The sequence below is a fragment of the Salvelinus fontinalis genome, chromosome 7 (genome assembly GCF_029448725.1).
Source record: "Salvelinus fontinalis isolate EN_2023a chromosome 7, ASM2944872v1, whole genome shotgun sequence".
NCBI lineage: Eukaryota > Metazoa > Chordata > Actinopteri > Salmoniformes > Salmonidae > Salvelinus > Salvelinus fontinalis.
Window position 1 is genome coordinate 51,003,243 of NC_074671.1, and position 17,202 is coordinate 51,020,444.

At 42.6% G+C, this 17,202-nt stretch overlaps 1 protein-coding gene across 2 annotated transcripts in view; it reads right to left on the reverse strand.

Annotated features, from left to right (window-relative positions):
- Positions 1 to 4,680: 4,680 nt before the first annotated feature.
- Positions 4,681 to 17,202, reverse strand: part of LOC129859643 (gamma-aminobutyric acid receptor subunit gamma-3-like) — a 42,789-nt gene continuing 30,267 nt past the window's right edge. Inside the window, exons 6-9 of one of the 2 annotated variants that reach the window (XM_055929681.1) lie at positions 16,193 to 16,330; positions 13,915 to 14,067; positions 8,835 to 9,043; positions 4,681 to 6,463 (exon numbers count right to left, since the gene is read on the reverse strand). In XM_055929681.1, the coding sequence (XP_055785656.1) occupies positions 6,152 to 6,463; positions 8,835 to 9,043; positions 13,915 to 14,067; positions 16,193 to 16,330 (812 nt within the window). In that variant the 3' untranslated portion in view covers positions 4,681 to 6,151. The remainder of the gene's footprint in view (positions 6,464 to 8,834; positions 9,044 to 13,914; positions 14,068 to 16,192; positions 16,331 to 17,202) is intronic. The other variant, XM_055929682.1, reaches the window with a different exon arrangement.

The window sequence follows — 17,202 nt, forward strand, 5'->3', positions numbered from 1 at the left end:
TTTCCAGGATGTCAATTATTCGTGTTTTTCTTGCTTTCCATGGGTTATGATTCAGTGTTTGGGAACAATACATGTTTGTGATCCATACGGGTAGTTTCTACTGAATTTATTAAAGTCACAATGGACTGGAACAAAATCTGTATGCAATCATGTATAAACAATAATTCATATGTACAGTGCATTCGGAAAGTATTCAGAGCCCTTTCAACATTTTGTTACATTACAGCCTTATTCTGAAATTGATAAAATCGTTTTGTTCCTCATCAATCTACTCACAATACCCCATGATGACAAAGCAAAAACCGGTTTTTAGAAATGTTTGAATATTTATAGAAAATAAACAACTGAAATATCACATTTACATAAGTATTCAGACCCTTTACTCAGTACTTTGTTGAAGCTCATTTGGCAGCGATTACGGCCTCAAGTCCACTTGGTTATGACGCTACAAGCTTGGCACACCTGTATTTGGGGAGTTTCACGCATTCTTCTCTGCAGATCCTTTCAAGCTCTGTCAGGTTGGATAGGGAACGTTGCTGCACAGCTATTTTCAGGTCTCTCCAGAGATGTTCAATCGGGTCCAATCTGGGCTCTGGCTGGGCCACTCAAGGAAATTCAGAGACTTGTCCCGAAGCCACTCCTGCGTTGTCTTGGCTGTGTGTTTAGGGTCGTTGTCCTGTTGGAAGGTGGACCTTTGCCCCAGTCTGAGGTCCTGAGCGCTCTGGAGCAGGTTTTCCTCAAGGATCTGTCTGTACTTTGCTCTGTTCATCTTTCCCTCGATCCTGACTAGTGTCCCAGTCCTTGCCACTGAAAAACATCTCCACAGCATGATCACCGTAGGGATGGTGCCAGGTTTCCTCCAGACGTAACGCTTGACATTCAGTCCAAAGAGTTCAATCTTAGTTTCAACAGACCAGAGAATCTTGTTTCTCATGGTCTGAGAGTCTTTAGGTGCCAAACTCCAAGCGGGCTGTCATATGCTTTTTACTGAGCAGTGGCTTCCGTCTGGCCACTCTACCATAATTACCTGATTGGTGGAGTGCTGCAGAGATGGTTGTCCTTCTGGAAGGTTCTCCCATCTCCACAGAGGAACTCTAGAGCTCTGTCAGAATGACAATTGGGTTCTTGTTCACCTCCCTAACCAAGGCCCTTCTCCCCCGATTGCTCAGTTTGGGCGGACGGCCAGCTCTAGGAAGAGTCTTGGAGGTTCCAAATTTCTTTCATTTAAGAATGATGGAGGCCACTGTGTTCTTGGTGACCTTCAATGCTGCAGACATTTTTTGGTACCCTTCCCCAGATCTGTGCTTCAACACAATCCTGTCTCGGCGCTCTACGGACAATTCCTTCGACCTCATGGCTTTGTTTTTGCTCTGACATGCACTGTCAATTTTGGGACCTTATAGGTGTGTGTTTTTTCAAATCATGTCCAATCGAAATTACCACAGGTGGACTCCATTCAGTTGTAGAAACATCTCAAGGATCATCAATGGAAACAAGATGCATCTGAGCTCAATTTCGAGTATATATAGCAAAGTGTCTGAAAATGACGTATTTCTGTTTCTTGTGTTAGCTAATCCAAGTTGATCATTTTAAAAGGCTAATTGATCATTAGAAAACCCTTTTGCAATTATGCTTGCACAGCTGAAAACTGTTGTTCTAATTAAAGAAGCAATAAAACTGGCCTTCTTTAGACTAGTTGAGTTTCTGGAGCATCAGCATTTGTAGGTTCGATTACAGGCTCAAAATGGCCAGAAACAAAGTAATTTCTTCTGAAACTCGTCAGTCTATTCTTGTTCTGAGAAATGAAGGCTATTCCATGCGAGAAATTGCCAAGAAACTGAAGATCTCGTACAATGCTGTTTACTACTCGCTTCACAGAACAGCGCAAACTGGTTCTAACCAGAATAGAAAGAAGAATGGGAGGCCCCGGTGCACAACTGAGCAAGAGGACAAGTACATCAAAGTGTCTCGTTTGAGAAAGAGATGCCTCACAAGTCCTCAACTGGCAGCTTCATTAAATAGTACCCACAAACACCAGTCTCAATGTCAACAGTGAAGAGACGACTCTGGGATGCTGGCCTTCTAAGCAGAGTTGCAAAGAAAAAGCCATATCTCAGACTGGAAAAAATTAAGAAGGGCAAAAGAACACAGACACTGGACAGAGGAACTCTAACACAACGTGCCATTGGAACACAGGAGGGATGGTTGCTGATAATGGGCCTCTGTATGCCTATGTAGATATTCCATTAAAAATCAGCTATTAGTCATTTACAACATTACAATGTCTACACTGTATTTCTGATTAATTTGATGTTATTTTAATGGACTTTTTTTTATTTAATTTTTTTACTTTTCTTTCAAAAACAAGGACATTTCTAAGTGACCCCAAACTTTTGAATGGTAGTGTATACAGCTGTATGTCATAAAGTAGGTCAGCAGTAGCATCTGTGAGAGCCTGCTGTTCCAGGAGAATCTCCCTAAGTGGAGGAGGACGTCCCCAGTTAGTCTCCAGATCCAGCTTTAAATGTCCAACGCAGCCATTTTTATCTTAATATCAAATCGTTTCTGGGTGACAATTAAATACCTTACTGTGATTCTTTCAATTAAAATGGTCAAAAAGAAAGAAAAATAGCTTATCAAAGGGAAATTTTGCTAAGACTGTCTGAGTGTGGAGGGGAAACTGAAATTAGCTGTTATTGGCAGAGAGGCTTCAAACTCTCTTTCTTATTGGTCTAATTTACCGCATATTGATGTCACCATTGAAGGCTAAAACTCCATCCCACTAAAACAGGCTGAGATTTCAGGTCGTCTTTTCAAACAGCTTTAACACTAAAAGGGAATTCTCGTACTTTTCACAATTTCCCAGTATTATTCCAATCTCATAGCGTGGAAATATATATAAAACATTAGAAAATCACATTTTTGACTGCACTGGACCTTTAACACCCACACAACCCCCATCATCTCATATCCCTACTCACACAAACACCCCTGGGATTTCCTGTCCAGGTGTCCTATCCCTCAGAAAATTGTATGCATGACTAAGTTAATTTGTTAAGTACTGTATGTGAGCATATTTACACCCTCCCCCCCCCCCCCCCCCCCCCCCCCCCCCCCCCCCCCTTCAGTTGAATGGGACCTCTCTATTGTAGGCTACTATTTTGGCAAGGTTTTACTCCAGCTCTTTGATTGAGTTCTCGCTCAGCTCTGCATCCACTTTTTGATAGCGTTCCACTGATTTCCTTCTCTTTGTATCATACTCAGTGTTGTCTCCATCTAGGTCAGCAAATATACAGTCAGTCTATCAGTGACGCACTTTTGCAGATCTCACCCAGGGGTATCAATATACCAGGGGTATCAACATACCAGGGGTATCAATATACCAGGGGTATCAACATACCAGGGGTATCAATATACCAGGGATATCAACATACCAGGGGTATCAATATACCAGGGGTATCAACATACCAGGGGTATCAACATACCAGGGGTATCAATATACCAGGGGTATCAACATACCAGGGGTATCAACATACCAGGGGTATCAATATACCAGGGGTATCAACATACCAGGGGTATCAACATACCAGGGGTATCAATATACCAGGGGTATCAACATACCAGGGATATTAACATACCAGGGGTATCAATATACCAGGGATATCAACATACCAGGGGTATCAACATACCAGGGGTATCAATATACCAGGGATATCAACATACCAGGGATATCAACATACCAGGGGTATCAATATACCAGGGGTATCAACATACCAGGGGTATCAATATACCAGGGGTATCAACATACCAGGGGTATCAACATACCAGAGGTATCAATATACCAGGGGTATCAACATACCAGGGGTATCAACATACCAGGGATATCAACATACCAGGGGTATCAATATACCAGGGGTATCAATATACCAGGGGTATCAACATACCAGGGGTATCAATATACCAGGGGTATCAATATACCAGGGGTATCAACATACCAGGGATATCAACATACCAGGGGTATCAATATACCAGGGGTATCAATATACCAGGGGTATCAACATACCAGGGGTATCAACATACCAGGGATATCAACATACCAGGGGTATCAATATACCAGGGGTATCAACATACCAGGGGTATCAACATACCAACATATCAATATTCTGTGATGAGCTCCAGTACCGCATTCAAAACGTATCTCAGAGTAGGTGCTGATCTAGGATCAGGTGTCCCTTGTTTTATATGATCTCAATGTGATCTACACTGCTACTCTGAAATGTTGTGAATGCAGGCCCTGAACAATAACATTTGGTTATTTCTATATAGGGATGCTAATTGTATAATGATCTACTCTGCAATAGACATGAATTGTGTGTAGAGTTCATTTCCTTCTGTGGGAATAAAAGGGTCTCTTTTGGATTTCCTTAGCCTACTTTGTAATAAGTGTGATTATTGTGCATCATTTTGCCTCCTTACTACGAAACAACAGGATGCAGTGTGTGGTTTGAAGTGGGCTATCAAAACCACGTCAGAGACAAAACCATTCCTACATGTTGTAATATATTTCCATCTAAATATCTCTAAAGTGTGTAAGAAAGATCCCAGTTTGCTAATGATTCAAATGACCTACACACACGCACCTACACACATGCACACATGCACACACACACACTCCAAACCTTAAGCAAAGATTGTTTTATTAATTTAAGCAATACCACAGACTGAATTCTCTAAAAAGCATAGCTGTACCTAGACAGTGGTTCTCTCAGATCTGCTGTAACAAAAGGGTGCGTTCCACCAGACATAGAAAATAGTGTTTGATTTATTGTAAATACATTATATCAAACTAAGACACTTATGAAGTGCAATATTTTGTATTGTTATACAGAGTTGAAAACCACTATTTGTTGTCGGTCTAAAGTATGATCTACATTCAACTATGAAAATAGCATTAAAACATCTCTCACATAAACGTTCTCTTAAAACATAGAATACAGGGTACTACCATACTTCTAAGGCAAACCACCGCAGAAACAACAGTGTCACTTACAGTACAGTAAATCAAACTATTTTTAACTCCATAAACACACCTTCTACAATGATTTGTGATGTCTGTTTTGGTGCAACCGCTACTGTATGATATAACATGAATTATACATGTTCTTGCTCAAGATAATAGAAACAGTGTTGCTGGAGAGAAACCATACATTTTTTATTAGTACTGTACTGAATACTAGCACAATATATACAGTACTGTACTGACCCAAATGCTACCCTGGCCCTCAGCCGATGATGTATTGTCGGCCTGCTGTATGGAGATAAATGTATGTCCAGATTCTGTAAATTAATTAAACAACATCATCTATCTCCGTACCAGTTTAGTTTGAAACCTTACCATACCTTGTCCTCAGACAATTGATTTAATTATCAAATAGTCTATTAATACTCTCTGGAAAACTCTATATGTTACAAAAGAAACCGTTATTAGATACATTATTTTACAAAAGTAGTATTTTCATCTTTAAATTATTATGTTATGGTGTGTTGTAAGGTATACTATGCATGTTCTTGTTGTATATCACCCTTGGTAGAAAACATCATTCAAATGTTTATGATTTAAATGTCTATTAATCTAAACCAAATCAATGTGATCAATGACCTAATATTTAAGACCCTGTTGATGCCTAAACTAAACCATATTGAGGTTCTATATATGTCAAATGGCTTGCAATGACTATGCAACTGACTAACTAATAGAAAGCAACAATAGAATCATTTCATAGTGCAGTCCACCCTAGCTTTTCATTGTTTTTAATGAACAGTATAGCATAGGTTGAAATGACGTATGTGGGATAACCTATGTAGAAAAAACTTCAAAGCTTCTAGTCCCCTTATTGCACCTCTGTATAGGTGATGGCCCCTTCCTGAAGAAGGCACTGTGGATGCTTCATTATCTCTTATCTGGCTAGCATCCTGGTGTTAGTGTCTCACAGCTGTCTATTGGCTGGCTACACTAACCCACCAACCAATCAAGTGTCAACGTGCACAAAGCTGCCACTGAGTGACATCTTATGTCTTGTGACATCTCCTCTCCCCATTTGAGTCTTTCCATATTTGTCCAAACGAATTCTATCAAATCCAACTGAAACTGCTAAAGGTAGAGATAAGAGACCCAGTAGACGATGTTGAACAGGAGGAACGACGTAGGGAAGAAGACTCTCGAGTAAGCGTCCAGCTCCTTAATGTCGACATGGATGCGTCCTTTCCTCCACCCTCCCCCCTTGCACTCCTCGTAACAGCAGAAGAAGCTCTGGCAGTCCTTCCCGTCCAGACACTCGTACACGTCCTCATAGTCCTGCCAGTATGAGTAGTTGTTGTTCAATGGAACCACAGTCGTGGGGGACCTGGGCCCCATGTCCAGCATCGAGTAGGTCTGTGGGAGGGGACAGAGGAAGGCCATCTCCTTAGATGCGTAAGCGATAAAGGGAGAGAAAGAGAGGGAGTGTGAGAGAGGGTGAGAGAGTGAGGGTGGGGGGGGGGCAAGAAATGTGATGAGGGGACAGAGGAAGGAAGGCCTCATAATTAGATACTGAGAGGGAGAGAGTGAGGCAACAGGGGACGGGCGGGGGGACAACAAAAGCCAGACAGAAGACAAGAAATACATGTGGGCAAACAAGGGAGAAAGACAGATGGAAAGATGAAAAGAGACAGAGAGAAAGAGATGAAGAGAGAAAGAGATCTGATACGTTGTGAGTGGAGCTGTGCTGTCATGCATTAAAGCTCCGCAGCGGGCCGTGTCCTCCCACACCCAGCAGGACACTGTCATAGCCCAGGCAGGCAAAGAGGTAGAACCCCTCGGCTTAGTGCTCTACCGAAGCTGGGACTCACTCACTGGCTCGACAGCATTACACGACATGACATGATGACATGACACGCTATGACACGGCATTTACCAAGTACACTGTGTGACCGGTCGGCAGTGCAAGTGAATGGGTATATGAAGGATGGTGGATGGACCAGACCTCAACCCTCACCGGGTGGCAACCTCCCAATTTGCTACCATGCAGGTCAGAGTCACTGACTGTAATACTATCACAGCCCATGCACAGTGTGACTGATGCAAGAGGATGGAGATATGAAGGATGGACTAGACCTCCACCCACTGAGACCATAATCGCTACCGTGGCTAGAACTATTGACTGTGACAACACAAACAACCTCGATCCATGTCTATAACAGCATTACACTGCATTGAGAAAAGTTACACCATTTCGTCATACGGAGGAAAGGTACACCATTACATTGTACGGAGGAAAGGTACACCATTACATCGTACGGAGGAAAGGTACACCATTACATCGTACGGAGGAAAGGTACACCATTACATCGTACGGAGGAAAGGTACACCATTACATCGTACGGAGGAAAGGTACACCATTACATCGTACGGAGGAAAGGTACACCATTACATCGTACGGAGGAGAGGTACACCATTACATCGTACGGAGGAAAGGTACACCATTACATCGTACGGAGGAAAGGTACACCATTACATCGTACGGAGGAAAGGTACACCATTACATCGTACGGAGGAAAGGTACACCATTACATCGTACGGAGGAAAGGTACACCATTACATCGTACGGAGTAAAGGTACACCATTACATCGTACAGAGGAAAGGTACACCATTACATCGTACGGAGTAAAGGTACACCATTACATCGTACAGAGGAAAGGTACACCATTACATCGTACGGAGGAAAGGTACACCATTACATCGTACGGAGGAAAGGTACACCATTACATCGTACGGAGGAAAGGTACACCATTACATCGTACGGAGGAGAGGTACACCATTACATCGTACGGAGGAAAGGTACACCATTACATCGTACGGAGGAAAGGTACACCATTACATCGTACGGAGGAAAGGTACACCATTACATCGTACGGAGGAAAGGTACACCATTACATCGTACGGAGGAAAGGTACACCATTACATCGTACGGAGTAAAGGTACACCATTACATCGTACAGAGGAAAGGTACACCATTACATCGTACGGAGTAAAGGTACACCATTACATCGTACAGAGGAAAGGTACACCATTACATCGTACGGAGGAAAGGTACACCATTACATCGTACGGAGGAAAGGTACACCATTACATTGTATGGTGGAAAGGTACACCATTACATCGTACAGAGGAAAGGTACACCATTACATCGTATGGTGGAAAGGTACACCATTACATCGTACGGAGGAAAGGTACACCATTACATTGTATGGTGGAAAGGTACACCATTACATCGTACGGTGGAAAGGTACACCATTACATCGTACGGAGGAAAGGTACACCATTACATCGTACAGAGGAAAGGTACACCATTACATCGTATGGTGGAAAGGTACATCATTACATCGTACGGAGGAAAGGTACACCATTACATCGTACGGAGGAAAGGTACACCATTACATCGTACAGAGGAAAGGTACACCATTACATTGTATGGTGGAAAGGTACACCATTACATTGTATGGTGGAAAGGTACACCACTACATCGTACGGAGGAAAGGTACACCATTACATCGTACGGAGCAAAGGTACACCATTACATCGTACGGAGGAAAGGTACACCATTACATCGTACGGAGGAAAGGTACACCATTACATCGTACGGAGGAAAGGTACACCATTACATTGTATGGTGGAAAGGTACACCATTACATCGTACAGAGGAAAGGTACACCATTACATTGTATGGTGGAAAGGTACACCATTACATCGTATGGTAGAAAGGTACACCATTACATTGTATGGAGGTAAGCTCACCAGTCTCTGCGTCTTGTTTGTCTTTTTGTAGCGGGGCTTCTGTGCCCTGTAGGCGTAGTAGTTTTGGATGGCGTACTCCATCATGGCCGCAAAGACGAACAAGAAGCACACAGTGACAAAGAGATCCATGGCCGTCACATAGGAGACTCTGGGTAGGGACGTCCTGGCCACTGTACTAAGGGTGGTCATTGTCAACACAGTGGTGATACCTGAAAGGACAAAGTCAGCATCATTACACAGATATTTCACCTAGTCAGCTCAGGGAATCGAACCAGCAACCTTTCGGTTACTGGCCCAACACTCTTAACCTCCAGGCTACCTGCCACCCGGTACTAACTGTTTGATATCTGTCTTGGCAAAACGACGGCAATAGTTTTCTCTGGCAATAGTCTGAATATATTTTGCAAATATGTTTTTAAGATATTTTATCAATTAACGAGGGTAGTTTGTGTCTCTAAGTAGTTTTAACTTTAGAAATAAATGGACGTTTACATGAATACATTGTCAGCGCTTAAATATACTGAACAAACATATGAACGCAACATGCAACAATTTCAAAGATTTTACTGAGTTACAGTTCATATAAGGAAATCAGTCAATTTAAATAAACTCATTAGGCCCTAATCTATGGATTTCACATGACTCGGCAGGGGTGCAACCATAGGTGGGAGAGCATAGGCCCACACACTTGGCAGCCAGGCCCACCCACTGGGGAGCCAGGCACAGCCAATCAGAATGAGTTTTTCCCCACAGAAGGGTTTTATTACAGACAGAAATACAGACAGACAGAAAAAAGAAAAAAAAGTATGAATGTATGTACTTGTAAGTCGCTCTGGATAAGAGCGTCTGGTAAATGACTTAAATGTAAATGTAAATGTAGAAATACTCCTCAGCACCACCCCTCAGAGGATCCCGTAGGTGAAGAAGTCGGATGTGGAGGTTCTAGACTGGCGTGGTTACACATGGTCTGCGGTTGTGAGGCCGGTTGGATTTTTTTATTTGTATTTATTTTATTTAACCTTTATTTAACCAGGTAGGCAAATTGAGAACACGTTCTCATTTACAATTGCGACCTGGCCAAGATAAAGCAAAGCAGTTCGACACATACAACAACACATAGTTACACATGGAGTAAAACAAACATATAGTCAATAATACAGTGAAAAAAAATAAGTCTATATACAATGTGAGCAAGTGAGGTGAGATAAGGGAGGTGAAGGCAAACAGATATATGTATAAATAAATAAAAATATAAAAAGGCCATGGAGGCGAAGTGAGTACAACACAGCAAGTAAAATAAAAACTAAAAAAAACACTGGAATGGTTGGTTTGCAGTGGAAGAAAGTGCAAAGTAGAGACAGAAATAATGGGGTGCAAAGGAGCAAAATAAATTAATAAATAAATACAGTAGGTAAAGAGGTAGTTGTTTGGGCTAAATTGTAGATGGGCTATGTACAGGTGCAGTAATCTATGAGCTGCTCTGACAGCTGGTGCTTAAAGCTAGTGAGGGAGATAGGTGTTTCCAGTTTCAGAGATTTTTGTAGTTCGTTCCAGTCATTGGCAGCAGAGAACTGGAAGGAGAGGCGTCCAAAGGAAGAATTGGTTTTGGGGGTGACTAGAGAGATATACCTGCTGGAGCGCGTGCTACAGGTAGGTGCTGCTATGGTGACCAGCGAGCTGAGATAAGGGGGGACTTTACCTAGCAGGGTCTTGTAGATGACCTGGAACCAGTGGGTTTGGCGACGAGTATGAAGCGAGGGCCAGCCAACGAGAGTGTACAGGTCGCAGTGGTGGGTAGTATATGGGGCTTTGGTGACAAAACGGATGGCACTGTGATAGACTGCATCCAATTTATTGAGTAGGGTTTTGGAGGCTATTTTGTAAATGACATCACCGAAGTCGAGGATTGGTAGGATGGTCAGTTTTACAAGGGTATGTTTGGCAGCATGAGTAAAGGATGCTTTGTTGCGGAATAGGAAGCCAATTCTAGATTTGACTTTGGATTGGAGATGTTTGATGTGGGTCTGGAAGGAGAGTTTACAGTCTAACCAGACACCTAGGTATTTGTAGTTGTCCACATATTCTAAGTCAGAGCCGTCCAAAGTAGTGATGTTGGACAGGCGGGCAGGAGCAGGCAGCGATCGGTTGAAGAGCATGCATTTGGTTTTACTTGTATTTAAGAGCAGTTGGAGGCCACGGAAGGAGAGTTGTATGGCATTGAAACTCGCCTGGAGGGTTGTTAACACAGTGTCAAAAGAAGGGCCAGAAGTATACAGAATAGTGTCGTCTGCGTAGAGGTGGATCAGAGAATCACCAGCAGCAAGAGCGACATCATTGATGTAAACAGAGAAGAGAGTCGGTCCAAGAATTGAACCCTGTGGCACCCCCATAGAGACTGCCAGAGGCCCGGACAACAGACCCTCCGATTTGACACACTGAACTCTATCAGAGAAGTAGTTGGTGAACCAGGCGAGGCAATCATTAGAGAAACCAAGGCTGTCGAGTCTGCCAATGAGGATGTGGTGATTGACAGAGTCAAAAGCCTTGGCCAGGTCAATGAATACGGCTGCACAGTATTGTTTCCTATCGATGGCGGTTACGATATCGTTTATGACCTTGAGCGTGGCTGAGGTGCACCCATGACCAGCTCTGAAACCAGATTGCATAGCGGAGAAGGTGTGGTGTGATTCGAAATGGTCGGTAATCTGTTTGTTGACTTGGCTGATGTACTGACAAATTCTCTAAAACAACGTTTGAGGCAGATTATGGTAGAGAAATTAACATTAAATTATCTGGCAACAGCTCTGGTGGACATGCCTGCAGTCAGCATGCTAATTGCACTCTCCCTCAAAACTTGAGACATAAGTACACATTTAAAAGTGGCCTTTTGTTCTCCCCAGCACAAGGTGCACCTGTGTAATGATAATGCTGTTTAATCAGCTTCTTGATATGCCACACCTGTCAGGTGGATGGATTATCTAGGCAAAGGAGAAATGCTCACTAACAGGGATGTAAACCCATTTGTGCATCAAATTTGAGAAAAATCAGCTTTTTGTGCCTATGGAACATTTCTGGGATCTTTTATTTCAGCACATGAAACATGGGACCAACACTTTACATTTTGCATTTTTTCTCAGTGTGGATATTGAAAAGTGAGCTGAATGTACCAGCTGAGATTTAGCATGTATAGAGCCTTTGATATAAAATGCTGGGTGTGACCCGCACACACACACACACACGCACGCACGCACGCACGCACACACACACACACACATTCTCTCTCTTGCTCTTTTATGCACATCACCAGGAACCTCTCATTTGATGACTGAATGTTGTGCTGTTTTCAAGCAGTTACCATGGAGACAAGAAGGCCCATCTATTTTGAGCTGATATTTCATACTCAATCCCCCCCTTCCTTCATTCCTTCCTTCAGACTCTACTGGCCACGGTGATTACCTTCACCTATTTCCCTTACCTTCTATACATACTTTGGCACTTAGTCAGCAGAGGTCCTTCATAACTTTCAAACAGGCAAGGTGTAAGAGCACCTTTAACTGGTTCCTCCAAATAAAATGGCAAAAAATGTAATGAATGAGAAAAAGATATTAAATAGATACAAATAATGCATGTAGAAAGATGTCAGTACCCCTGCACTACATTAGGGACACAAAGACCCATAGATGTCATATGAACAGATACAACACATAGAAAATAATACAGATACAAAGAACATTGTACAAAGATATCAGTCTACAGTGCTGCCGTGACTCAGAGAGAGAGAAAGAGAGAGAAAGAGAAAGAAAGAAAGAGAGAGAGAAAAGAAAGTGACAAAAAAAGTGGGAGGGGTCACACTATATGAGTCACTGAACTGAGCATCCCTGTCAGGTATAGCCTGATAGTCATTACCATTTGTGGTGGCCCTTGTGAACCTGACTCTTTGGGAATGTCACCCACTACACCCTGTCACTGCCAAACACACTACACTCTCAGGGGGCACCTGCATGTCAGCACCTGCCTCCTCCTTAGCCCCCTACCACCACCACCAGCCACTCTGACATATCTCCTGCTCTTTGCAGTCAAAGCCCATATTCCTTATCACTCCTCTTTCTTTTCAACCCGCTATCGATCAGCGGGAAGGCCCGGAAAAATCAACGCTGCGCTTTCATGCCCCAGAATAGATACTAAATAATTGATTTTATCAACGAGAATGGGATATTTCTCTTTACTCCTACAGTCAGCATCCTTGCCTGTTAGCTAGGGGAAAGACAAACATGTTTCCGCGCTTATCTTTGTACCGTGCCGTAACAGGTGTCAAGACAGTCGAGCGAGACTATTCGATGTGATTGTGGTGGTTCAAGGATGGTTTGGTGATGAAATGGACTCGTTAATACACGTTCAGCTTTGACTTGTTTAACCACCATTGCAAATGTGCTTGTGTTGTCACTTAGTTAAAGGCCAGGTATAATGCTAATATTGTTATTTGGACTAAATGTGATATATTTGATCTTGAAGACAAAAAAATGACCTGATCAATGTCCGCTACAAGAGCTGCCTGGAGAAATTGAATCGTACTTACCGCAAAGTTCAACTCAAACTCCCAATCACCTTCAACAACATAATCCAGACGAATGTGCATGCACTAATGGAAAGCATGCATCGGGGAAAAATCATGAATGAATTACAAACGTAAACAAAAAGGTCATTGTTAAGCCTTGATAAATTACAAGCACATCGCATAAACAAAATAAGACGGTTCAAGAATCTTGAAAGCAGAACATAACAGTGCATAAACACATGCAGATTGTTCTCTAGTCTAAACAATGAAATAAAGATTTTTCATGCAATCTTCCATTGTGGTACCAAGAGTTGGTAACCACCTTTTCAACAAACCAGCTTGACTCAGATGTATTTTTTTTTCCTTTCAGAATAACACATGCAGTGGTAGTCATTTGCTGAACACATACAGTACACTACATGAACACTGGTGGAACAGGTTTGATTGAACCCTTGGGTTTTCATCATCTACTGATTTATAATATCAGTGTGTATCCTGCCAAATGGTATTCTTCAGATCAGGTACCTAGCGCTGTTCTGGCAGGGGCGGCATCGCTATTGATCCAGAAGGAGACCCAGGAGAGCACCACGGTGAGGATACAGGGGATGTAGGTCTGGATGGTGAAATAACCCATTCTCCTGCTCAGGTCAAAGTACACTGTCATGACCACATAATCACCTGGGAGAGGGGGGGGCGAGAGGGAGAGGGATAAAGAGGGGGGATGTATATGGAGTGAGGGGCGAGGAGGGGGAGGGAGCGAGGTAAGGAGGAAGAGAGGGAGGGAGGGGGAGAGTAAAGGGGGGAGAGGGAGAAAGAGGGGGGATGTATATGGAGTGAGGGGCGAGGAGGGGGAAGGAGGAAGAGAGGGAGGGAGGGGGAGAGTAAAGGGGGGAGAGGGAGAAAGAGAAGAGATTGAGGGACAACCAGAGCGTCAGGTGGAACAAGAACAAGCCAGCATGGGGAAAGAGGGGTGGAGGGAAAGTAAGAGAGAGAGAGATAATCATGAGAGCTAGCATCAGGGGGAACCACAGAACAAGGCACCATACACAATGCTTCAGGGAGTCTACTTTGGTGGGTTTTGAAGAGGGATGCTGTAACAATAGAAAAAAAGGAGGCAGATATAACAGCGGTAGAACCAGAAGTCCCCGATGGCACGGTGGCATGGGAACTGTCCACTCGCCACTGTCCTCATTACCACGCTACAGCACAATACCTATTCATTTCATGCTGGATGAAAAACAAGAAGAAGAAATTTAACGCTTTGTTTTCAGAGTTTGTTGAGATGTAAATTAATGACATGCTATTTTTAGCTGCAGGAGCAAGCTAGCTAATCATCATGCAGCATGATGCAAGCTGGGAGTCAAGAAAAAGTGAAAACAAGATGAGAAACGTCTAATTTCCTTGAACAGAACTGAAAGAAGATCTGTGGAAGAACTCTAGCTTTCATGAGTTCTCCACTCAGAACTTGGTCTTGTATCACAGTGCACCATACGTAGAACACATCATTTATTGGATCACCTGAGTTTTCAAGACTTTATTTTCAATATGGAGATGAAAACATCATTCTCCAAAACGAATAAAGTACAGCATGAACAATGTCACCTATGAAATTTGAGAATAGGGTCAATATGGGTTAATTACAGCTTGAGGATTCATACATGAGATCAATTTATCAGCCTCTTGAAACCCTGCTACATTAATCGTCAATGATGTCATGAATGCATTACAAATGAATTACAAAGTAATTCCAGCAAGCACCACTCATGAGTATAATTAGATACCTGTTTGTAAAACACAACCTTAGTTGCAAGGAATGATTGTTGTAAATAAATAGATGTAGAATTCAGTATTAAAACCTAACCACATCATAGGCCTTTGAAAATAATTTAAGTGAATAATTAAATATTTTGAATCTTTAATCCAGATGGTTTGTGTAAAAATATGTTTGCCTTTATACCGGAGGGGACCTTCTGATGAGCTTCAAGCAATCTACAGGGAAACAATATGTTAAATGTCACAATGAATTATGAAGACAGGTAAATGCACTTTCATTGTGCCCTTTTTTATTACACAGTGAATGATAAAGACAACGTCTACTCCCTGAGCACTACTCTTAAGTCTACTACCAAAGTACTGCTCCTAAGTCTACTACCACAGTACTACTCCCAAGTCTACTACCCCAGTACTACTCCTAAGTCTACTACCACAGTACTACTCTTACGTCTACTACCAAAGTACTACTCCTCTATCCACTACCAAATTACTACTTCTAAGTCTACTACCAGAGTACTACTCCTAAGTGCAATTTCAACCTGTTTTCTGCCCTGCCAAATGCTGTCTTTGTCATTTCCAAGGTACAATAATACTACACATCTTGACTATCTTCCAAGAGAAGGCATTGTCTCTGCTCTCTGGCAATATCTTGCAAAACTGGCAAAGCAATTGTCTTTGCAATGCAATAGCTTACAAAGACTGGAAAATCAATTGACTTAAGCCAGAGTGGTGGCACCAGACCTCAAGACACCAGCTGGTAATGCCTGCTGTCTCCCCCTGCTAATAGACAGGAGAATATGACAGATAATTTACAGTAAATGCAGACCATTTGAATAAGAAACAGCTAAAAATAACACTTTCTCCTTTTTCCTTGGAATTTTTACGAGTCAGTATCTAATAATTCGGAGAGAAATTGGATGGAGAACACAGGAGCCAACGAAGGGCTGTGATGAGGATTGAGTTGACTGATTGTGAAAAACAGAAGGTCAGCTGTTTGGGTATTAAATGTACGATTACTCATTTACTGTACCTGCTGTCGTTTTTAGGACGTCAGTGGTATTCCGCAGGCCCATGAAGTCAAACTGGTAGAGGCGCCAGTACTTCTGGTCGGAGGTTTCGATGGAGTTCCTTTTCCATCTGTAAATCATTTCATCCTTGGGGTAACCATCTGTAGGTCAAGTAAATACACAGTGACCCCGTGACCCTATGGTAGCATTTCATTCTAATAAAACAAGATTTATGCTTCAATCTGACCAATACATGTGTTATTGTTTGATGGGTCTTATTCCTATGTATGTATTATAAAACCAACTAATTGCATCCTGTTAAATATACCTAAATACGGGAACAGCACACGTACACACAGCATAGAGTAGATCACCAGTAAAACATGGCCATAGTAAAGTGCTGTAAGAGCAGATGAAAAGGGCCACAACAGAGTGTAATAGGATACTTTGAGTTACTGTGAGAGAACATTGTGTGGATGCCAGAGTTGACCTTCGCTTTTCACAGACGTGCGTGTGTGCCTGTGAAATCTCATTTGAAAGCCATGCAATGGAAATGAATCACTTCATTGTGCTCTGATGATTTCAAGCAGGTGAACTGTATCCCATTAACATGTTATTATGAGGTGTGTCTCTCACACACACACACACACACACACACACACACACACACACACACACACACACACACACACACACACAAAGCGACAATGTTATTCACACTAGCAAAAGCTACAACAAAGGAAAGCTGGTGAGATGATGTGGAGTGTGCTGAGTGCATGTCAATATCTTAGAAACTATTATACCGTGAAAGTACAATACAATAACGAGGAGGCAGAAAGGTACGTTTAGGCTAGGGCTCAGCTGCAAGTTGGGTATCGGGGTTTGGCTCTGGAGTTGGCACTTCCTCCTAAAGGTGTGGTGTCCAGGGCATCCAGGCCAATGAGAGAGGGTGCAGCAAAGGGGGCTGCAGCTTAGTGGCCCGGCAGTTGATCCACATGGCGGTGGTACACTTAACCATCAGGCGTCCGAGTCC